This window comes from Convolutriloba macropyga, chromosome 8 (assembly GCF_964194025.1).
Source record: "Convolutriloba macropyga chromosome 8, txConMacr16.3, whole genome shotgun sequence".
NCBI classification, from domain to species: Eukaryota; Metazoa; Xenacoelomorpha; order Acoela; family Convolutidae; genus Convolutriloba; species Convolutriloba macropyga.
In genome coordinates, this window is record NC_134475.1 from 39995151 (window position 1) to 40016557 (window position 21407).

Genomic DNA, 21407 nt, shown 5'->3' on the forward strand with positions numbered 1-21407 from the left:
AAGTAGGTATACAAAGTACTATTCCTGCAATTCCTGAAATATTTGAAGCATCAACATGGCTTCCTAAGGAAGCGATGTGTAACCACGAACATGTTATCCTTCCTGAAGAAGACATATAAGGCAATTGACAAAAACACAACAGATGACATAACGATCTTCTACTGAGATCTCTCAAAAGCCTTTGACAAGGTCCCTCACAAAGCATTGCTACATAAAGTCAGTCAACTCGGAGTTGGAAGCAGTCTTCGTGAAATTCTGTGCGACTATCTGGATCATAGGAGGCATAATGCAAGGCAGACAACAACAGCTCAACGGTACTGGAGGTTACGAGGTCTTTACTTGGTCCGCTTCTTTTCGGCATCTTCATCAATGACCTGCCGGATGTACTCCTATTTAGTGTGCTCTTCCTTTTCGCAGACGACCTGAAGATGCTGACTATAGGCAAGACTAGAGACGAGGTCCGAGAAGATATCGACTCGATTGACGAATGAGTCAATGTAAACAGGATGGAATTGGCAAAAGACAAATGCTCAACTCTGATACTACGAGGCCAGGAACTCGTTTTAAAACTCTCAGACCATAAATTGCCCCCCCCCCCCGCCTCCGAAGTGAAAGATCTGGGAATTATGGTAAGCAACAACCTAAGCTGGACAGTGCACAGAAACAACCGTCTCAAGAAGGCAAATAAAGTCATGTATAGGCTCAGGCGATGTTTAGCGTACAAAGTGAATACCTTTGTAAAGCTGGGACTATACAAATCTCTCATACTACCGGTGCTACTATACGGAGTGAATTGTCTGACCCCCTCGAAAGTATAACTGAAGAACCTGAAGAAGTTCCAGTGGAAGGCTGTCAAGTGGATATCAGGTTTGCAGGACTCATATAATATTCAACTCAAGCTTTTGAGTATCTTTCCAGTACCCATGTGTCTGCAAATGCACAACCCGTTGACACTCTCAAAATTGGTGACCGAGGAAAATGAACACGTTGACATACCCGAAATCAATGTGAATACAAGTTCATTTCAATATTTTCGATTACTAATGAAGCACTGCTTCAACGCTTTTTTCGCTTATGTATAGCTTTTTGAATCCAAACGGAAACAAACTTGTTGTTTTGAAAGTAACAATTCTTGTGACTTTGTTAGGGCACGTGCTAATTCTTGGTTACTATTTTGTTGAGACCTTGAAAGTTCTTTTGACCTTGAACATTTCCCGGCCTGCTTGAACTCGTTCAATTGTGACATCTATGGGCTTCCTTTGTTATTATCTTGCGATTACAGTTGAGGGTACAAAGAAGATGATTTGGTTGAAACTGACAACTTGGTTTTTGTGAAAATCGTCTGAAATGTTATCAATTTCATACAAAACTGATTCGGTACATATTGTCGAAGGTGTGATCAAACCAATTGAGAATCTTCGGGTGTTTCTCAAAGTTTAATCCTTCATTCTGCTCCACGATCTTCTGGTTCTTCTCGATGAAGGGGTATGAGGCGACTGACTGGTCTGATGTAAACTCCAGTTTGTGTTTTCACTTGAACAAAACGAACATTGTTGTCATTAGCGTCGAATGTCTGTATTATACGAGCAAGCGGCCAACACATTGGGGGAGTATTGTCTTCTTTGATGATCACAATATCGTCCACTGCTGGTTGTACGTTTTCTGTCCTCCATTTGTTCCGCTGCTGCAATGAAGATAAGTATTCGACACTCCATTTCTTCCAGAACTGACGAATCATTTTGTCTATGCTCCTCCAATGTCGCGACAAGGTGTTGTTCTCTGGTGAAGATGGCTCGGGTATAGCTGTGATGGGTCTTCCGATGATGAAATGTCCAGGGGTTAAAGCTAGGGGATCATTGATGCCGGTTGATGTTGCTGTTAGAGGACGAGAATTGAGGATAGCCTCAATTTGTGTCAGGAGAGTTGTGAAAGCACTGGTTGATAACTTAGTCGATCCAACCGTTCTGTAAAGATGGCGCTTCATAGACTTAACAGCTGCTTCCCACAGTCCACCAAAATGTGGCGTCCTGGGTGGTATTGTAAACCAATCGATGTGGTTTTGGCTCGCAAAATTGTTAATGAGATCCTTGAACTCTTCATCTCGACGAAGTCGTCTGAATTCGAGTTCTCCTCGGGCTCCAATTAACGTTGTCGAATTGTCACTGTAAATTGCTTGCGGAGTACCGCGTCTTCCGGTGAATCTCTGAGGGTATCGCGGCAATCTTCTTTGGTTAGATTTTCCACAGGCTCTAAGTGTATCGCCTTTGTGGTGAAACGAATGAATATAGCTGCGTATGATTTTTGCAGTTTCTGTGAAGAATCTTGGTCCGCAATAGTCCATCCCAGTGAATTGGAAGGCAAAAGATTCAACTATTCGTTCTGCTGGCAGATCTCCCATTAATGGCTGGCGTATGCGGGCGTCAAATCGTATGCAGGGCTTGCAGTTGTGATTGATTTTCTTAACACTGGCAATTCCTCCAGGAATCCAAACTGTTTGTCGGAGGGCAAAAAGGGTCATCTGGGGTCCACTGTGAAGGTTTCTCAAATGATTTTCTCGGATGAGTAACTCGGCTAGTGGAGATGTTTTTGGAATTATTATGGATAAATTTTTGTCTACGCTTTACGGGGAATTTGCAAGACGACCACCAACGCGGATGACGTTGTCTTCTTCGAAGAATGGGGAGAGGCTGAGTAGATTACTGTTTTTCTTGATACGCTTGCTGGATGATTCAACTGTTAGGTTTGAAGTTGTCTTCTGGTGTTGTTGATCCTTTTATATACCTGAATTCCGGCAGAAAGAGCTGTTGCATGGTGCTGTAAAGGGCTATTCTCGCTGAGTGGAGATTTGATGAGGAAAGTTGATGACAAACACCAATTTGTCTTTTTTGCTGTGACGTTCTGCTTCTTGTTCTTAACTGTCGATATAAGGCTTGTTGGCGGCGATGAAAGACTTGCTGATAAATCCGTCTGTAGCTCATAAACAGATTCGTTCTGTGATTTGTCTTCCATTGATTCGTATTGTTTTTGTTGCCTTTCATTAAGATAAGGTTGTTTATTGAAGTGCAGATGCTGTTCAATTGTGATAAGAAAGCTGCACAATTCATGATGATCGTCTAGTGTTGAAAGGAAATTGCTGGATGGTGGAACCAAGTCTGTCGGGGTTGACTGGATTTCAGTGGTTGTTTGCTGAAGTCTATCCAAACATTGCGTAGATTGCTCTTCCTTTGACTCTGTGTGCTCGACAGGAGGGGGCTGCGGGCACAAATCTTCTGCTTTTTGACTGCGGTGATGAATGTTTGGCTGTAGGGATTGGTCTTTATGGCTGCTCTGAAGAAGGGGCTGTGGTTGTTGGGAATCGTTTTGATAGCAGATATTCTGCAGATGAGGTGCGTCTTGATTGTTGCTGGAGAAACCCGAATCTTCGCATGGGTTTTCCTGCTGGTTGGTTAAGAACAATTTTTCTGTGAAATTGTTTAAGGATTGGTCTCGAGGTTTCATCGTGTGTTGTAGATGCTGATGATCTTGGCCGTTGTCAGAAGACTTTAGTTGAAGATTCCCGTGCGGCTCTTTGTTGGAAAATGCTTTTGGTTTTGGTTTTTGATACGTATTTGAATGATCAATTGCAGGTAGCGACTGACTGTGATTGTTGCTTGACCTTCTCTTTATTCTTGCTTGTAGTCGTTGAGTGAATAGTTTGACGTAAGCGAACACTCTTACAAGTCGATACATTGAAGACTAAAGCGTCAGTTGAGGCGTTACAGAGAGGTGTAACATCCAATGAAGTCCAAAACTGCTCGTCTTGACGCAACCAATTGGGTCCTTTCCACCAAAGTTGGTGATTAAGAAGTTTGTCGGCTGAAATTCCTCGTGATGCGCAATCAGCTGGATTGTCTCCTGTTGGTACAAACTTCCAATTTTCTGAAGGAATGATGCTCTGAATCTTGGCAACTCGGTTAGCAACGAAAGTTTTCCATTTCCTGGGGATGCCTTTAATCCAGGCGAGGGTCACTTGTGAATCGGTCCAAGCAAAGACTTTGGGGTCGGGAAAACGGCTGTCATTGACGGCTTCTTTCACTGAAGTTTTGATTGGGGCAACGCGTGTTTTGGCTGTCAGCATTTGTGTGTGCACTCGGTCGTCCATTTGCTCTCGCACGTAGACAACTGCGGCATAGGCTGTGGTTGAGGCGTCACAAAACACATGAAGCTCCAAAGATGACGAAAAAGGTGCTGCAAAAACTCGTCGTTGAAGTTTGATCTTCTCCAGTTCTTTGAGCTGATGTCGAAATCTTCCCTATTGTTCTAGGATGGTTAACGATAGGGTTTCGTCCCAGGTCAACCTGTCCTTCCAAAGTATTTGCAAGAAGGATTTCAACTGAATTGTTGTTGGTGACAACCATCCGAGTGGGTCAAACAACTTTGTGACTTCCGATAATATTTTCCTCTTTTTAAAGGGAAAATCCTTGTCCAGGTAAACTGTGAAGGTGAAATGATCTGGAACAGGGCTCCACTTTATTCCAAGGGTTTTGACTGTGTAGTCGTTGCTGTTGATTATCATTTCGTCTGAAGTTTCGCGAAAAGCGGAAGGCAATCGCTCAACAAGTGACGAAACACTTGATGTCCATTTTCGTATATCAAAACAAGCTGCTTTCAGTGTTGCGATGATTTCGTCCTGTAATTGAGTCGCTTGCTCAACATCTGAGGCTCCTGTTAGCAAACCGTCCACATACATGTCGTTATTTATTGCAAGGCGGAGGTTGCTGTTGGTGCAACTGTCGGCTAAGGCTTTGAGAGGTCTAATTGAGTGATAGGAAGATGATGCTATTCCATAGGCCATTCTTGCCATTCTGTATGTTTTCACCTCTGTGTCATTTGCCATTTGGATTTTTCCACAAAACCCTGTGAAGATCCTTGTCTTCGTCGTCAAGCTGAACTTGTCGGTACATCTTGGCAATGTCGGCAGATAGTGCTACTTGATGGAACCGAAAACGAATCAGAATTCCAAACAGATCCTTTTGAAGTTGAGGTCCAACCAAGAGATGGTCGTTTAAAGATACTCCACTGGCTGACTTAGCTGAAGCATCAAATGCGACTCTGAGTTTATTTGTGCTGCTGGCGTGCGTCCTTGATATAGTCCTGAATGAACTGACTATATCTGTTGTATACATCAGGTTGCTTCTCCAGTCGGAAGCTGAGGCTCCGTAGTCTTCTTTTCGCTTGATGGTACGAGTCACCTAGGGGTTTGGAGTCTTCTTTGAAAGGGAGTTTCACAACAAATCTTCCCTCTGAGTTGCGTCGGGTGGTACTTTTGAAGTGATCTTCGCATTTCTGTTCTTCTGATGTCCACTGTGTTGTCGGAAATTCTTCAATTTCCCAGAATCGCTGTAAATTGTCTGGTTCTGAACAAATGAAAAAAGACTGAAGTTGAGTACTCTTATCAAGTTGGCTCTCACGTCCGATCACGAGCCTTCAGAATCGAATTTACTGATCCTTTGCTGTTGTTGACTTCTTGAACTCCGAGTCCAAAAACTCGGCCGTCGGCTTTTTCTTTTTTCAATCCAAGGCGTTGTACTGCATCTTCCGTGATGAGGTTGCTTTGGGATCCTGAGTCTAAAATTGCTCTAATATCAGTTGTTTTTCCGTTGTTGTCAACTGAACCGATTGCGGTGGGAAGAAATACTTCTTCATTCTGCGACTGTGCTGCGGCTGTAAATTTTTCTTTGTTTTTGTTGACTGTTTTTGCTGCTTGATTGCTTGCTTCTTGTGGTGACGTGCTGCTAGTTGTAACCGTTGGCGCTGTTGAGGCTGTCCTCGAGTTGTTAATGACTTCCAAATGCAAAAGACTGTTGTGCTTTCGTTTGCATTTCTTACAAGTTGAACCATTGCATTGTTCACTTCGATGTCCAGGGCGTAGGCAGTTGAAGCAAAGTCCTTTTGTCTTGATCAACTGAGCTCGGTCCTGTACTGAAAGTGCTTTGAAACTTTGGCTTTGATAAATTTTGTGGTTTTCGTCGCAACATTCACACGTTGTAGTCGCTGATGTGGCTATATGTGAATGGAATCTTGAGATGTACTGATCGTCCACGGGCTGTCCAAGGTTGCTGAGCGCTAATCTGTGTTCTTCTATTGTCTCCATGAGATCTCGAAGTGCCTTTGGGTTTTCATTTGTTACCGGCTTCTGTGAAACTATTGCATGAACATGGGCTCGTAGAATCAGACGTTTGTTGTATCTGTTCCTCAGGATGTCGCATGCTGTACTGAAGTTTGCGTCTGTGATTTGGAGAGAGGTCAAAAGCTTTGCGGCATCTCCTTTCACTGATGTTTTTAGATACTGCAATTTTTGCCTGTCTGTTATCTGGCTGTTGCTTGTCACTGCTCCATTGAACTGGTCGAAGAAAGACGTCCAATCCTTGTAGTCTCCACAAAAAGTTGACAATTCCAGCTTCGGCAGGTTCACGTTGGTGATGAACGGTGGTCCAGTTTGCGAACCGTGGTGTTGAAGATCTGGCTGGGGTTCTTTTGTACATGACAAAGCGGTTGATTAGGTCAACATGTTGTCCTATCTTGTCGTCGTAATCTTCCGATTCTTCGTCGAGTCTGTCGGTGTCATCGATCTTGTTTTGAACTTTCTGATTCATGGTTGACAGGTACAACTGTTTTTTGTCAACAATGTCGAGATTTGTTCCAGTGGTATGAGCTCCTCTTCACTGACATTTTCTCCAGGTCTATCTGTAATTGTTTTGGCTTCGTTGTTTAATCTGGTTGCAACGGTGCGGTCGGCTGTTCTTGACTTTCGAGGGTTTCTGTCATTGTTGAAGACTTTTGTTCGGTGCTTGGTCTTTTGTCTGTGGCTTTGGTGACTAATTGGTTGCTTTTTCTTTGCTGTGTCGTTGCCTTTGCTCTGTTAGTCTTTGCTGTGTCTTCGTCTTTGCTGTGTTGGTCTTTGCTGTGTCTTTGTTTTTGCTGTGTCGGTCTTTGGTTTGGGTGTATTTGATGCGGATGATTGTTGCTAGATGTAAACAAAGAAAAACCCAAAAAGATCCCCACTATCTGTCCCCCCGACCAATAAGACAACCGAAAAACACACAAAAAACGTTACACTTAGTCTAAGAACCGCAGAGGGGCCGATTAATGCTACCTAGTGTGATGGTTTTGCCCTCCTTGGTTTTCACAAAAATGACTCAAAAAACACTTGGCATATATTTGTTCCCCCACTAGATAACTCTTGTTCTGGGACCCAGGTTAATCAACCTGTCAGTAAATTTAAGTTAATTAACTTAAATGAACTGAGGGGGGATGGTTATCTAATGGTTGTCCGCTTTTGTCTTTGATGATTAGCTTATTTTTGATACCCCAACTTAGCCTATCTTAGTCATATGTACCTCCCACGATAGAGAATCTAATGTCTAATGTGAGCTGTTCCTAACCTGCGTGCGTTTGCTCACTCTAATTCTAAGGTATATCCTATGATTTTGTTCGGCGGACCAGAAATGAATACAAGTTCATTTCAATATATTCGATTACTAATGAAGCTCTGCTTCAACGCTTCTTTCGCTTATGTATAGCTTTTTGAATCCAAACGGAAACAAACTTGTCGTTTTGAAAGTTACAATTCTTGTGACTTTGTTAGGGCACGTGGTAATTCCTGGTTGCAATTTTGTTGAGACCTTGAAAGTTCTTTTGACCTTGAACACCATGAAATGCGAGGACGAAGGACCGGACTTTTCAATCTGGGGAAAACGAGAACTGAGAAAATGAGAGGAGAGTTTATCTCCAAAAACTGCAGAATAGCGATCAGAAGTGATATTGCAATAAGACCGAAGGACTCAAAAATCGAATCTGGAAGTTAATGTGGAAATATGTCGACAAAAGGTTCAATGAACTGAATAGCTGCACTTGGCAAGTCTGCTTCAATTGCCAAAACTGTAGAAACACCTGGACGAAATTTTAAGGCTCAAATGATAACGTCCCATCGACGACAGTCAAATGATATTTTGAAAATGAGTTGTACTTTTTGGAGAAAGCTTACAAATTGTCGTACTTTCTTGTTGGAAACATAACCGACCTCGGAAATGTATGTCAATTCAAAGTTGCTCTTCACACTGTGATCTTCTGATTACTCAGCAGCTTAAGCAAACCGTCGACTTAGAGCTTCCTAATTTAAGAGAGCTGCACAGACCTTTAATGCACTCGGGAGTTAAGAGCCTGGAAGACGGAAAGCTTGGAAGACGGAAAGTCAATTGAAATTGCTCAAACGATCAAAAATTGTCCTGGAATAAAAGTCAAAATGGTCAAGCAAAAGGTTTGTGGAAAAAGAGACTACATGAGACTAAAAAAATTTCTTCAATAATCGTTAGAGAACAATCGAAAAGACAGTTGAAGTATTGGGTTTCGCTTAGGAAAGTTTCTGACGTCATGTAGTCGGCTCTGCAAATGGATATCGAATTAATGGATAGCGTGAAAAAATTTGATCATCTTGTCAATCATGTGCTCTTTTCTTGACCCATACGTGTGGTTGACAAGATATTTAAGACGGTTGATTGCCTTAGAATGCTTACTTTAATTAAGTAATCAATATTCAATTTGATCTGAGATGTAAAAAAAATGCGGAAATTTTAACTTACATCGCTCGCGCCTATGGAGCATATTATATCCATTCTAGTTGGTCTTCGTTTTTGAGAACAAATTTGACCACTATGCAGCAGTATTTCAGTTTCAGATGGAATATTGACAATGGTTTAACCTATGGTAACGTGGCTGTGAAATGCAGGTCTCCGTGGCAAATGATGTGAAAGTATACAATCTCACCGCTGGAAAATCTGTACCGGAAGTAAGTTGTGAGAACAACCATCCGAATAGTTTTCCCCCTCCCTCTAAACTTCCATAAAAGCACCTTCACCTGAGGCAACCAGCTTGACACCAGGTAAACGGCTGTGGTTGGCGACCAAAATTGAAATTTTACTTTGTTCTGTTCATGTTTTGCAGTTGCGGTGTAACGTAAAAGATTTTAGTTCAATGAATTCGTTATCTATATCGGACAGAGCTCAAAATTTCCACTATTTGCAGTATGCGATCTTTGCGTCACACAAACAAGAGATACTACCTGAAATAAAAAATCTTTCGCTTCATTACAATTCACATTAAGTAAATTTTTGTTGTCTTATAAGTAAGAGTTGAAAAGTCGAGCACCGATGACTTGCCCCTTTAATTTTTTTTCAAACCCGAGTTTCGGGATTTTTATGCTAACGGGAACTTATTTTTGTTTCCCTGTCTGTGACCGATCGATCTTTTGCTTAGAGAAAAAACAGTATCGATGAAAAGCTCTTGAAAAAAGCTAAAAACTTTGGAAATAAACTAGGTTTTTGCTTACTTTGGAAGAAAACAAAGTTTCAATTTTATTGATTTTGTTTTGCACAATTTATTAGCTTTGGTATTCATGTGTGTGTGTGTGTGTGTTTGTGTATTTGTGTGTGTGTGTGCCGCGCGAGCATCTATAAACCTAGTTTCAAAGCGCGACTTTTCCAACTGCTAAAGTGAGTTGGCAAAAGGTTGTTTGAACAATTTTTTTGGACTACGCAGGAGTTGTACGCGTGGCTAATGAGTCCTGTTTTTATTGTTAGACTTTTATTTGTTTCTTCAAGTGGTTTTCAAAGGCAATTCATCGGCAATTCAATTATTAGGTGACGGTTTCTAACCTCATAACTTCAAGGAAATTTATGGGAAAACAAATGAGTTTGGGTTTTTCGATTATTTGAAAGCATTCATCTTTTAATTGTCGCCGTTAGCCTTTCAATAGCTCTTATTTAGGCGCTCATTTTTTCGCGATAGTTTTTGTGTGCTACATGGGCAAAGCAGTTTTTCTCAAATTTATCAACTCAAATTGTTCCTTGCGTCTATAATTAACAAGGAGGCTCGGTAATGTGCGTGCGCACATAATGTTCCGACCCCGCTCATCCACATTATTGACCGAATTAGGTACAAATGAGGAAGAGATATAAAGCGTTCAAAAGCATACATAATGTTCAACAAACCACTAATGGAATAAGATAATGCCACATCAGGGGGCTGATGAAAGTTGTTGTTAATACGACCACTAGAAAAGACAAAAATAAACATTAATTACGACAAAAAATCGATGTCTATATTTAAAAAATAGTAAAAACAAAGTCAAACTTGCATCAGTTAAAACCTATAAAATCAGAGTAGCCTGTTCTTCATTTGGAAAGTTGCGGGACCTGTCCTCAATGCTACTATGTAACAGGTCGACAATAAGAGCAAAAACGGGCGAAGTTCAAAAAAATGTACTATTAAGTCCAAAGTGATTAAAATCGTTACATATTAACCGAAATCTTTAAAATGTTCATTTTTATCTCGATAGGAAGCAATTATCCAGTGTATGCCATACAACTACAAAGAGAAGTGCAAATACCGGCAAAAACAAAAGGCTCAATTGAATTTGGCAGTGAAGCCGCTAAAACCATAACTTGGTCACTAAGCACATTATAACTGTTCAATTGCGCAATTTGTCAAAGCCAATAGGACCTACCATTAATATTATAATTAAAAAAGAAAAAAATACTAGAAAATGTACAATAATATAAAAATCAAACAAATTATGAAATCTCATAGTAACGAAGCCGTGAAAGAATTGGTTGAAATTAAAACACTTGTAAAGATTAAAATATAGCTCACTGGAAACAGGTTTTGACCTTTCTTTACAGAGAATAAGCTTCAAATCGACAGAAAAGTGATATAAGAATATTGCAAAGCTGAAAAATGTAAACATGCTTTTGAAAATATTTTAATAGCTAATAAGAGATAAGATTCAACTAAAAGAGATGCGTTAATATGCAACATCTCAGGAAGCCAATTGGTACCTGTTTATAACAAGACTAGCCACAAGAGTGCAAAATAACCACAAATACAGGCAGACGCTTAAACTTAACCAACAATTTTACGACACCAGTGTTTAAGGCGTCAAAAAATATAATCTACAAGAACTGTAAATCAACATTTGCTTCCCACCTGAACATCAACGGTTCCTCCCTATAAAAGGGCTACGTTGAAATGACAAAAAACAACCCGAAAATTTGACAGTATCGAAAATTTATGAAATCAAATGGTCCAAGCATCATTCGTTACATATAACCACCACATAAATTTTTGTTTCAAGCAACAAAAGTAGTTAAATTTTCTTATTAATAAGGTTAAGTTACATGATGAAAAAATTGAGAGCAAAACGGAGACTGTTAAAAAAATGTTTTACTTTTTTTTAAGAAAGTTCACTTGAAAGTGTCCAAAACAATTAGCTATGAACTGATGCAAGCAACTTAAACCTATCAGTCTCTGGCATATGTAGTAAAACAAGAAAATTAAGGACGAACTGGCAGAAACAAAGAAATCTACAAAATTTTGCGTGTCAAGACCTGTGTCTCAGCCCATAAAAGCGTAAACTTTCAACAAGAAATTAACTTTCAGTTGCGCCCTTTTCAACGCTCTACATTTTTCCAACTTTGCATTCCTTTTGTGCAAACATGCAATTCGACTTGTCAATGACGTGATAATTCCACAAAGAAACAAAATGAACCTAAAAAATGAGCTATTATGCTCAAAAAAGAATTAAAAACTCGTAGTATCAAATCAAGAAACTATTTTTTAATTATAAACAGTTACAACATTAATTGATAACTCGTAGGAAATGGGTTTTTTGGCTTGTCTTTTGCCATGAATTGAGAGAAAAAGAGATAAAATTTTGGCAAAGTTCAAGAATTCACTGACATTTGTTTTGTACAAATATATTAAAAGTCATAAGACATTAGATTATTATTATTATTGTTATAATTAATATCATCATTATTATTATCATTATTATTTTTTTTATTATTACTATTTTTAATATTGGTTTAAAAACCATTCAAAATCTCAACAGTGCAGGAAAATTAAAACAGATAAGTCTTGAGTTTTTGCCAGAATAAAATTTCGTGTTATCAGTTTCTAATCAAATGAGAGTTTATTCAACTCAACAGCGACAGCATGCGAGAACGAACGTCTTCCAAAGTTGGAGCGAAATTTGGGAACTAGTAAATTGTAAAAATGTTGAGACCTCGTAACCATTTGGTTTCGTTTCATTAGTTCCGATGAGTATAGTGGGAATTTGCCAGGCTGGTATATGAAGCGATGCGCTTACAATATGGTTTTGAACATAATGCGCTGTTTAATTGGCAACCAGTGTAGCTGCTTCAGGTTCGACGAAGTTGGTGTTGAAGGTGACAATCGAAAGATCCAACGCGCGGCAGAGTTCATTATTCGCTGTAGTTTTGCTAAGAGCTAACAAAAAGTTTGACAGACCATGATAAAGCGAATTACAGTAGTCAACACGTGATAACACTAAAACCCTAATTAACTCAATTAAGACTGATGCTTTAACTTGATCGCGAATTGGCCACACTTTACGGAGATAGTAAAATTAATTCGAACAAACGAATTCACCTGTCGTTGCAGAGTAAGTAGACAATCAATATAACAACTTAGAACTTTTACCTGTTCAGTGTAGTCACAATCTTTCGCAGACGTAAAAAACCATAATGGGCAATATTACATTACCGAATAATAATATACTCACTCTTATCCGCATTCAATTTCCATTTTGCAGTGCTGAACCAACGTTGAATCGGGGTCAGAATATCATAAAACATTCATTGACTGAGGGTCGAACCGAATACAAAATAAAGAACGGTATCATCTGCGTAGAAATGGTATTTTATTCCCAGTTCTTTCAGCTTATCTTCTAAAGGCAGCATGTAAAAGGAAAAAAGTAAAGGTCCCAGAACCGACCCTTCTGGCACACCCGTATTAACTTTAACATCACCAGAAAGATATCCATTTTTGATAACTTGTTGCGAACGAAAGATATTTTTTAACAAACAGTAACACCACCGATTGCAAACCAATCCTTTTCGTTATCTGAAATAAAAACTGATGATCAATAATAGCAAACGCTGCGGACAAGTCTAACCCAATAAACATCACGGAGCGCGATTCGTCTAGATAGGAAAGAAGATCATTAAAGAGACTCAGCAATGCCGTTTCGTTGAACGCGAGCAACGAAAAGCACTCTGATACTTGCTCATGTGATTATTGGATTCCAGATAACAATTAATTTGCTCAAAAACAGCTCTTTCAATAACTTCTGACAGTAATCTTAGATTTGTCGCAGTGTGATAACTCGATAACAACTCAGGATCAAGGTTAGATATCTTTATGAGCGGCGTCACGACTCCTTGTTTGAATTGATTTGGAAAGTATCCTGTCTGGAGAGTTGAATTGATTAACGCAATGAAGCAGTCCGGACAATTTGTCAAAACAATTTTACATAACCCCGTTGGTATTACATCACTCGGTGCCGTACTGTTTGAAATTTTTGGCAGAAACAATTGCAAATCGCTGTGTGAAAACATGAAAGTTGTCCAGGGTAGTTGTATGTGAATCATTCAATTCTGGACCATTCGTTAGAGGTAGTGAAACTAATACGGCTTCTTTTCTTTACAAAGAAAGCAATAAACTTCTTTGCTAGACATTCCGGCTCCCCTAGTGACTGCGGTAGGACATTATTTTCTCCCATGAGTTGCAGCATAGAATGCTTAACACGCCTATTTACACTAGCGACACATTTCTCAAGGTATTCACTTTTCGTTTTGGTAAACAGCTCAAAATACTCCAAAACTGAATTAAGAAACCGGCTTTTGGCTTGGGAATTTCCATTCTTTCGGTAAGCTTTCTCGGACTTTCTTCTCAATCTTTTTATCGTTCTTAGCTCATCGTTAATGAAAGGTCACGTTTGATATTTTCTGCAAACGCTGCCACGTACAAATTTCGCCATTTTCTGCTCGAGGCCTTCTTTACAGCTAATTTTTTGTGCTTCTGCTGAAGATCAAAGTGCAGAACTCCCTGATCAGAGCTTGTAACGAAATTTACAAGGGGTTCTGATACTTCAACCTCCTCGTATGTGATGACCTGGTCTAAAATTCCACCACCTTTGTGAGTAGGCACAGTAACTTGCTTTTGCAAACCAAGTTCATCCAAAATAGATTCAATTTCTTGACGCATCGTTTGATGGCAGCATAGAAATATTGATATCGCCTACAATAAGTATTTTTTGAACAACAGCGCTTTCTCAAAAACGGCGTTAACTGACTTATAAAGACACGTATCTTAGTATTTGGTCGACGGTATATGCAAACCAAAAGATGCGCCGACTGGCCCAGCGTAAGTTCAAGGAAAGCCACCTCCTCGTTCGTAAAGCACTTGTTTGAAAAATTATCGACACGTAAAGTTACATCATAGAACACCGCTAATCCTCCGCCACTCTTTTTTTTCTATTTGCACCTAAGTAATAATAGCGACTTGGGCAACACTGCTGCAGATAAAACTCATCATTTACGTCATCTTTGATCCACGTTTCTGTTAAAATTATGAGGTTAAAATCATTAGCTTCAATAAGATTTCTTATTTGCGAGGTCTTGTTGCGAACCGATCTTGCATTATGTAAACATACTTTTACACGGTTATTGACAGATTTGAATTTAGATAGTTATATATCAAAGGAGGTCAGCCAATCCCTCGCTTTCTGATTTAAATAAGATTGTAAAAATGAAACATTTTTGAACCAGAAATCGGGAGATTCAACTTGATCATTGATCGAATTTAAATACACAGTGGAAAGATTTCAGACAAGATTCTTCCCTGGATATTTCACGGATACACTGTAGATCAACTCCCTTGTTCTTGCAATAATCTCATTTATCATCCGTAAAGACAGAGTTGCTTAAACGAACAATGAAGAGATGCCGTCTTTTCGGTGGTCCTTTAATTGCACTGACTGTCGTCTGATGATTAATATTTGTGCCCGTCTTGAAAACCTTTGGTTTTCTGTTTTGAGACTCCTTGTCGGCATGCACGTTTTATTTGCCGTCAGCCTTCCGTTTCTTTGATTTACGATCGCTAGCAGTACTGTCAGTCCAATTTCTGAAATCAGCTCTAAGATACGTGTAATCCGGTTTCTGCAGAGAATTTATCTCCAGCTTCAGTGATTGATTTTCAGAAATGAGCCAGTCTACTCTCTCTAATTTAACTTCTAGATCAGATATTCGATCAAGCGCTGATAACTCTGATTTAAAAGTTGGCAAACAACTCGGACAAGACCAAAATATCATTCCAATGCAATTTGTTGTCTGAGCAATTCCAAGTCACGATCCATGAACACAATTAGATTTACATCGAATGCAGATAACGCGATCGTTTTCTTTACAAAAACCAATGCACACAGTGCATGGCGAATTGGGGAGGCGGCGGGGATAAAGCCGTCATTCTTTGGGACAAATAAATACAGTCCGAAGACTGCAGTAAGCGCTAAATAAGTCCTAATTAAACGAATAGTCTAAATCCTATCTAAATAAAAAAACTATAATAAGACAAATAAATCAGTCGAATAAATGCGGAAAACTTTCGCACCAAATGTTGACCGAGAGAAGAACGTGCAGAGTAATAATTTCGTCGAATAACTTAGCTAAATGAATAAATCAAGCAGATGCGGAGAAACCTGACGCCAAAAGCTAGAAAAATTCAAATCAAGATGTTTGTCCCCGATACGAATTCTTCCGCCAGAATCTGAAATCCCCAGTAGTACCGGCTAACCAAACCATGTCCGGGCTCTTATCACTCAGTAAATAACAACAATCACGAGCCGAAACACAGTTAAGAGCCTCCCGAGTGCAAAACGGACTATTTAAGTTTATCACAACAATTAGCCTATCACAACAATTAGATAACAATTGAAAGCATTGTTTGGATTCAATTTTACCTGTTAAAAATGCCATTTAGATTTTTGACTGTGGAGACTAGGTTATTAGACTACAAAAAGTACAACAAATGAAAGCGAAACATAAGAAGTCCATTAACTTTTGCGAAAACATTTGGTCAACGCCATGAAAACCATGAGCGTAACTCTGAAACCATAATATGTTTTTTTAGTACTCATATTTTGGGGCATGTGTCAATAATTGAGCCCTGATTCGAATTCTTGTCAGTGATCAACATGAAAAACTATAAATGCGGAAATAAATTGGAAAAAAGGCCGAGCCCTAAAATTTTTTTCTTTGTAAAGATCCACGATGAGATCATGATCTGCGCTGATATTGCTTAGCGTCTGTAAAACACTTATTTATTCAAATGGTTGTTACATTGACCAACTTTTAAACGAAAATTTTCAGCATATCGAAAATAAATAATTCATTTTCTATAATTACAGAGGTTAATTTTGCCAAAAGCTGGTAAAATTATAATTCCAGAAGACTCTTAAAAGCGGAGGGAGTACAACTAGCTCTCTTTATATGCTGACGAAAAATATCGCCACAGTTTTTAGGTGTCTGCTTCTAACAATTTTAAAGAAAGTGGGCTAAAAAAGCATATTTGGTCCCATTTTTGACGATAAATAAAACTTCGTTAACAATTATAGTTCAGCAAAATTGACGAAAATTGTGACCAAAAGTACGGAAATTTTGAAGGAAAGCAACGTAGTTCGGCCGAATGTTCACAAAACTCCCTCAATAATTCACTATGAAAAGTTATCGTTTTGGACGGATTTTAACCGTTTTAAGGATATGCTAGTTTTATATGCATCTTATTATACGAGCTAATATTATACGTCGTTTTACTTTGTTTTGCGATTTGTGTTCTTTCAAGTTTCTAGAGGAAAATTTTTGGTTGCAGTTTTTAGTTGTAGTGGCTTTTGTAGGCTGTTGAATTGATTGGTGTTAACTTTAATTTGTTTAGGCCACCAATAATGGATGAAATTTAGCCAATTTTGGCCCACTCTTGTCTGTTTTTGAAGATTTCTGCCGACTTTTCTGCTTTTCTGAGATTTTAAGGGACAATGTGGCTATTCAATTTCTTACATAGAAGCGTAATATTGTTGATGTCACTAAGATGAGACAATTGAATGCTTGAGGGGCCTGTTTTCCATTACATTAAATTAATGTTTTTTGTGTTTTTTAAGTTGATTTTCATATTTTTGCCCTAAAGGTTATTATTGTTGCGTGCCTTATTTTCGTGTTGGTTGTAACCGACTAACTTATTGAACTCAAACTTTGAATAGGGGTCTTTGGAGGAGAATAATTTTTGGGTTATTGCAACTTCAGAGATTTTTATAGAAATTTCCAATCAAATTGACGGTTTTCGTTTTTAGCGTTTCCTGGTTTTTCGTGGTATGTAACGATATTACTGTTTTTCGTATCTTCATTTTGAGAATTTAACTAAGCTAAATAGTATCTCACAGTAAGTTGAAAATAACTGTTTGAGAGTTGCCCTTTGTGAATTTTGTGGTTTTTACTCCGTTTGTTTTAGAATTGAATATTTGGGTCTTTCCCATTATAGTACCCTATGAAATTCTAGCCCCCACCCAATTATGGTATAGTTACCATGTCTACAGGGGGAATAGGTTATCTGACCACTAAGCTGGGGGCTATAATGGGAAAGACCCGAATATTTTAATGAAGGAAACATTTAATTCAAGTAGATAGTTGCCTGCAGCTCAAGTACAGTTTTAATTCGAGTAGGTTCCCGGGGTCTGTTTTTTGATCGATCGATTCCTACGTTTTCGTGACTTTCGAGTGAGTTTCATGATAGTTAGTTTTTGTTCACGTGGGAAAAAATTGACGTCTATTTTACTGTTTCCAGTTTTTTTTATTTTTAATAGCCGCGAAGCGATAGCGGCTATTATTGGGGACATCGTGGTTTTTTACAATTCAAAGAATTTGAATTGTATTGGGGCGCTGTCTTTTTTTAAAAGATCTGTTCACACATTTTCATGATTTTTGAAGTCAAATTGGAGTGGTGATTTTGGTCACGCTGAAACAGGAAATGGAGCGAAAAAGCGAGTGGTTTTGCGGCGTGAATTTTTTTTTAATCTTATTTTAAAGTAGAGTGAGAAAACAGTGTTTGAACAAAAGTTCGGTTTCTCGGTAGTGGTTTTTTGTTCACATGCGGCAATTTCACTCTGATTTTTACTGTTTTTTCGATTTTTTGGATCGGATTTTTTTTCTGAATGGTTTTCCCAATCCATTCACAGCTCATTCTGGACCTAGTTTTTTGTTAGAATCAAAATTACATATCTCACTAGTGGTTTTTTGTTCTCCCTAGCAGCATTTTGACATTGATTTTCTTTCTTTTGTTTTTTTCATCTGATTTTTTTTAGAAAAGGTTTTCCCAATTCACCCATTGTCCGTTCTAGGTCTAGTTGTTTGTTAAGTCAATGAAAATTCTTTGAATTGTACGTCAGGACTTGTCCTGCTATGTTTTTTAATTCGTCGTCTCCATCGATGATTCTTACGACCTGACTTCTTGGAATTGACTTCTTGGAATTGACTTCAGTGACTTCTATTGCTTTGCAGTTAAAATTTGTGTTCGTGACGTTGTTTCTGCTTTTAGGTCAATTGCGTGACTTACCTCACTAAAAAAATTGACTTCTGAACTCACTTATGGAACTTTAATTTTTAATGAAGATTTACTAGTTAATAGTGTGCATCTAAGTTGTGCCAATCTTATATGCCCTAATTTGTGATTATTAGTCTTGAGTTTTTGATTTCGAATATCAATTTTGAAATAGCTCTTTAAGGGCGTTTTCCTTATAGAACGTATGTGTCAAAAATTGACAGTCCGAAGCTAACCCGAAAAGTCTAGTGGTCTATTGAAGGACTGGTGGTCGATCTGTCTATCTTATTTCTTTAGGTGTTTCAATTCCTGGAAGGCCACGAGCGTCTATCGCGGCTATTTTCCGGCAATCTGCCGGCTATGTTTTCTATTTGGTAACTAACTAGTTTTTTTTAATGTATTGGCTTTAACGCAAAATTGTTGGTTCTGCTTTCTAGTTTGGTTTGATTACAATATATTGTCTCTGGATTCAAGAACGGATTAATATTCTGACGATCAGTTTGCGATTTAAATTAATTTGATGCATGTATTTCAGGACTTGTCAGATCTTGTTGTTGCGATCTGTGACGTCACGCTCCCTTTAACTCAGCATTTTGGGCAGTCTTTTGACATAGTGAGAGAAAAGTCATTGTTGACGCTTGCCTATTGGAAGTGTTTCTGCCATTTGAGGACAATTCAGACTTTTTAATTGCTCTTGAGCAAAGTTCATAGATATTATTTTTATTTTTTTATAACGTGTCTCTTTTATGCAAATTTTTGCTTAACAATTTTGACTTTTCGAGTGACATTTACTTTGACTTTTTGCGCTTCGCGTGATCTAAATTTCTCTCTCAATCACAATTTCAAACAGCTGAACTCAATTGGCGGCAATTTAATACTAAAAGTCAAATGAAAAGTGCGTCGAAACTAGTGCCATTTTTTACTTTAAATCTTAATAGTGGTATATGTTAACCTCTAATGTGGTTATTGAAGCCCACTATTGAACTTCTTAGTCCCATTTAGGCGACTCCAGACTGAAGCAGGGTGCAATTTGGTTAGAGCTCCCACTAGTCGTTCCAGAGCAATTCTTCTGACGTTTAGTCGGTTATGTTCTAATTTTTTTAGGGCTAATTTAGGGCTTAAAGAAAAAGACAAATTAGTTAAAATGAAGCGAAGACATCACAGCAGTTTATTACAAAAAGCATTTTTAGGTCTCATTTTTGTTAGTATTTGGAGACTGTATGTCTACGAAACAGTCGCTGATATTTTCTGGCAATCTGTCGTTTTTGAAGCTGGCTCAACCTTTTATGGTGCGAACATCTACGTTTGCAGCAGCCCGGACCTGAGTCTCATAATATTTCAGTATCATAATATCTTTTATTAATAGCCGCCCTCATCTTCTCAGCCGGCTATTATAGCGCTCCTATTTTTTTTTTACTCCGTCGAATAAAAAAATGTTTCGCTTTACCTCATTTTGCCGCTTTTTCAACATTTTGCGTGACATCTTTTTGACTTCTCTAGGCTAGTTTCTCTTTTCTCTCATTCTGCTAAAAGTGATTTTGAACATCAGTTGCTCAGCAAAGCAATTTAAAATGAACAGAGTCAGTATAAAAAATTGAAGTCAGAAGTAGAAACGGGATGAACCCATGAAGCCCAATTTTAGATGCCCGCTATTTGAACGTCGTTCCTATCAGTCTTAGTTACCATCTCTAATGCTTATTGGTATTGATAGTAGCCCCTGTAGCCTCTCTCTAAGAAACAGAAGTACGTTATGTTCAACTACGAAATGCCATCAAAATAAATCGGACTTAATGTTTTTGTACAAAAATCTTTTTTTTTCAATATCTTCTATTCTTTCAATCCCAATCATGCTTATTGGAATCAACGGCGGCTATTTTCCGGCAATCTGCGGGTATGTTTTCTTTTTCTATGCCCATAATTCTGATCATGACACTTTATAGACATTTCATGGTAAAATTCATAGTAAAACTCTGAGCTTATTCTGGACATAATGAACTTATTGTGAGCTCAGTCTTAACATAATGAATCCATTTTCTGACAATACTCTGAACAGCCTGATTCTTAGCCTAAATTTTGTCTGTTTAGCATGAAAATGTACTCTGAGCAGACTGATTCTTAGCCTAAATTTTGTCTGTTTCGCATGAAAATTATACTTTTCTTTTCTTAGTTAAAAACAACTAAGGCCATGTTAAAAACTAAATTACCATAAATATTTGCTGAATATATATTTGCATTCATAAAGTTTGTCTTTGGGTTCTGTTAAGTGTTTGAGTCAATTCAGTGTTTTAGTTGCTATTCGCTTTTTTGTACCATAAACTTGAAGGAAAAGAATCGCCTATTTGCTTCAAAACCTCCGTTCACACAACCGAATTTATGCCTATATCCACTTCCCCATCTCTACATCATAAAGTTTACAAAAATTTAGTCACTGTTTTCATAAAATATGAGAAGTAGCAATTTTTCAGTTTAGGTTTATCTTCGATTGTGCTAATGTTTTAATCAAAATTTTCAACAAACCGACAGCTCTAAGCTATTCAGATTAAAACAATAAATTTTTCGCCATGCTCTCGACCTTTTCTCTTTAAGTTCTTGGCGAAATTACTTTCTTGGATTTTTCTGAGAGTTGTAGAATGATGAGAGAGGGTGGAAATATAGTACATTTAGCAAACACTTTATCAATTTAATTTCATGTAATGAAAATCTTTGGCGATACTTGGATTTTGAAGTTAGCGTCTATAAAGGTCTCAATTGGTATTCTATTTATCCCATTATAGCTCTAATTTTTCTTGGATTTTTCCATTTGTGTCTCCAGTACGCATGCTCCCCAGATACAGAGCAGTTGCCATTACATAGTAAATCATTGTAAAAATATGACACGTGCATCTGGGGAGTACAAATAAAATATACTACTAAGCTGTTGGGCA

At 38.2% G+C, this 21407-nt stretch overlaps 3 protein-coding genes across 3 annotated transcripts in view; 1 reads left to right on the top strand and 2 right to left on the bottom strand.

Annotated features, from left to right (window-relative positions):
• Positions 1 to 1444: 1444 nt before the first annotated feature.
• Positions 1445 to 2518, bottom strand: LOC142345055 (uncharacterized). The gene has a single exon (XM_075397138.1). The coding sequence runs from the start codon at positions 2516 to 2518 to the stop codon at positions 1445 to 1447; it is 1074 nt and encodes a 357-aa protein (XP_075253253.1).
• A 1773-nt stretch (positions 2519 to 4291) lies between these two features.
• LOC142345056 (uncharacterized) lies at positions 4292 to 4843 on the bottom strand. The gene has a single exon (XM_075397139.1). It carries the CDS (start codon positions 4841 to 4843, stop codon positions 4292 to 4294), a length of 552 nt encoding a protein of 183 aa, XP_075253254.1.
• Positions 4844 to 8708: 3865 nt separating this feature from the next.
• LOC142344722 (nucleolar protein 10-like) overlaps positions 8709 to 21407 on the top strand; it is a 123852-nt gene continuing 111153 nt past the window's right edge. Inside the window, exon 1 of the mRNA XM_075396600.1 lies at positions 8709 to 8827. Within this exon, the coding sequence (XP_075252715.1) occupies positions 8762 to 8827 (66 nt within the window). The 5' untranslated portion in view covers positions 8709 to 8761. The remainder of the gene's footprint in view (positions 8828 to 21407) is intronic.

What these genes read in the sequence shown, in the direction of transcription:
- LOC142345055 (XM_075397138.1), bottom strand. Translation starts at nt 2,518, where the DNA reads ATGACCCTTTTTGCCCTCCGACAAACAGTTTGGATTCCTGGAGGAATT.
- LOC142345056 (XM_075397139.1), bottom strand. Translation starts at nt 4,843, where the DNA reads ATGGCAAGAATGGCCTATGGAATAGCATCATCTTCCTATCACTCAATT.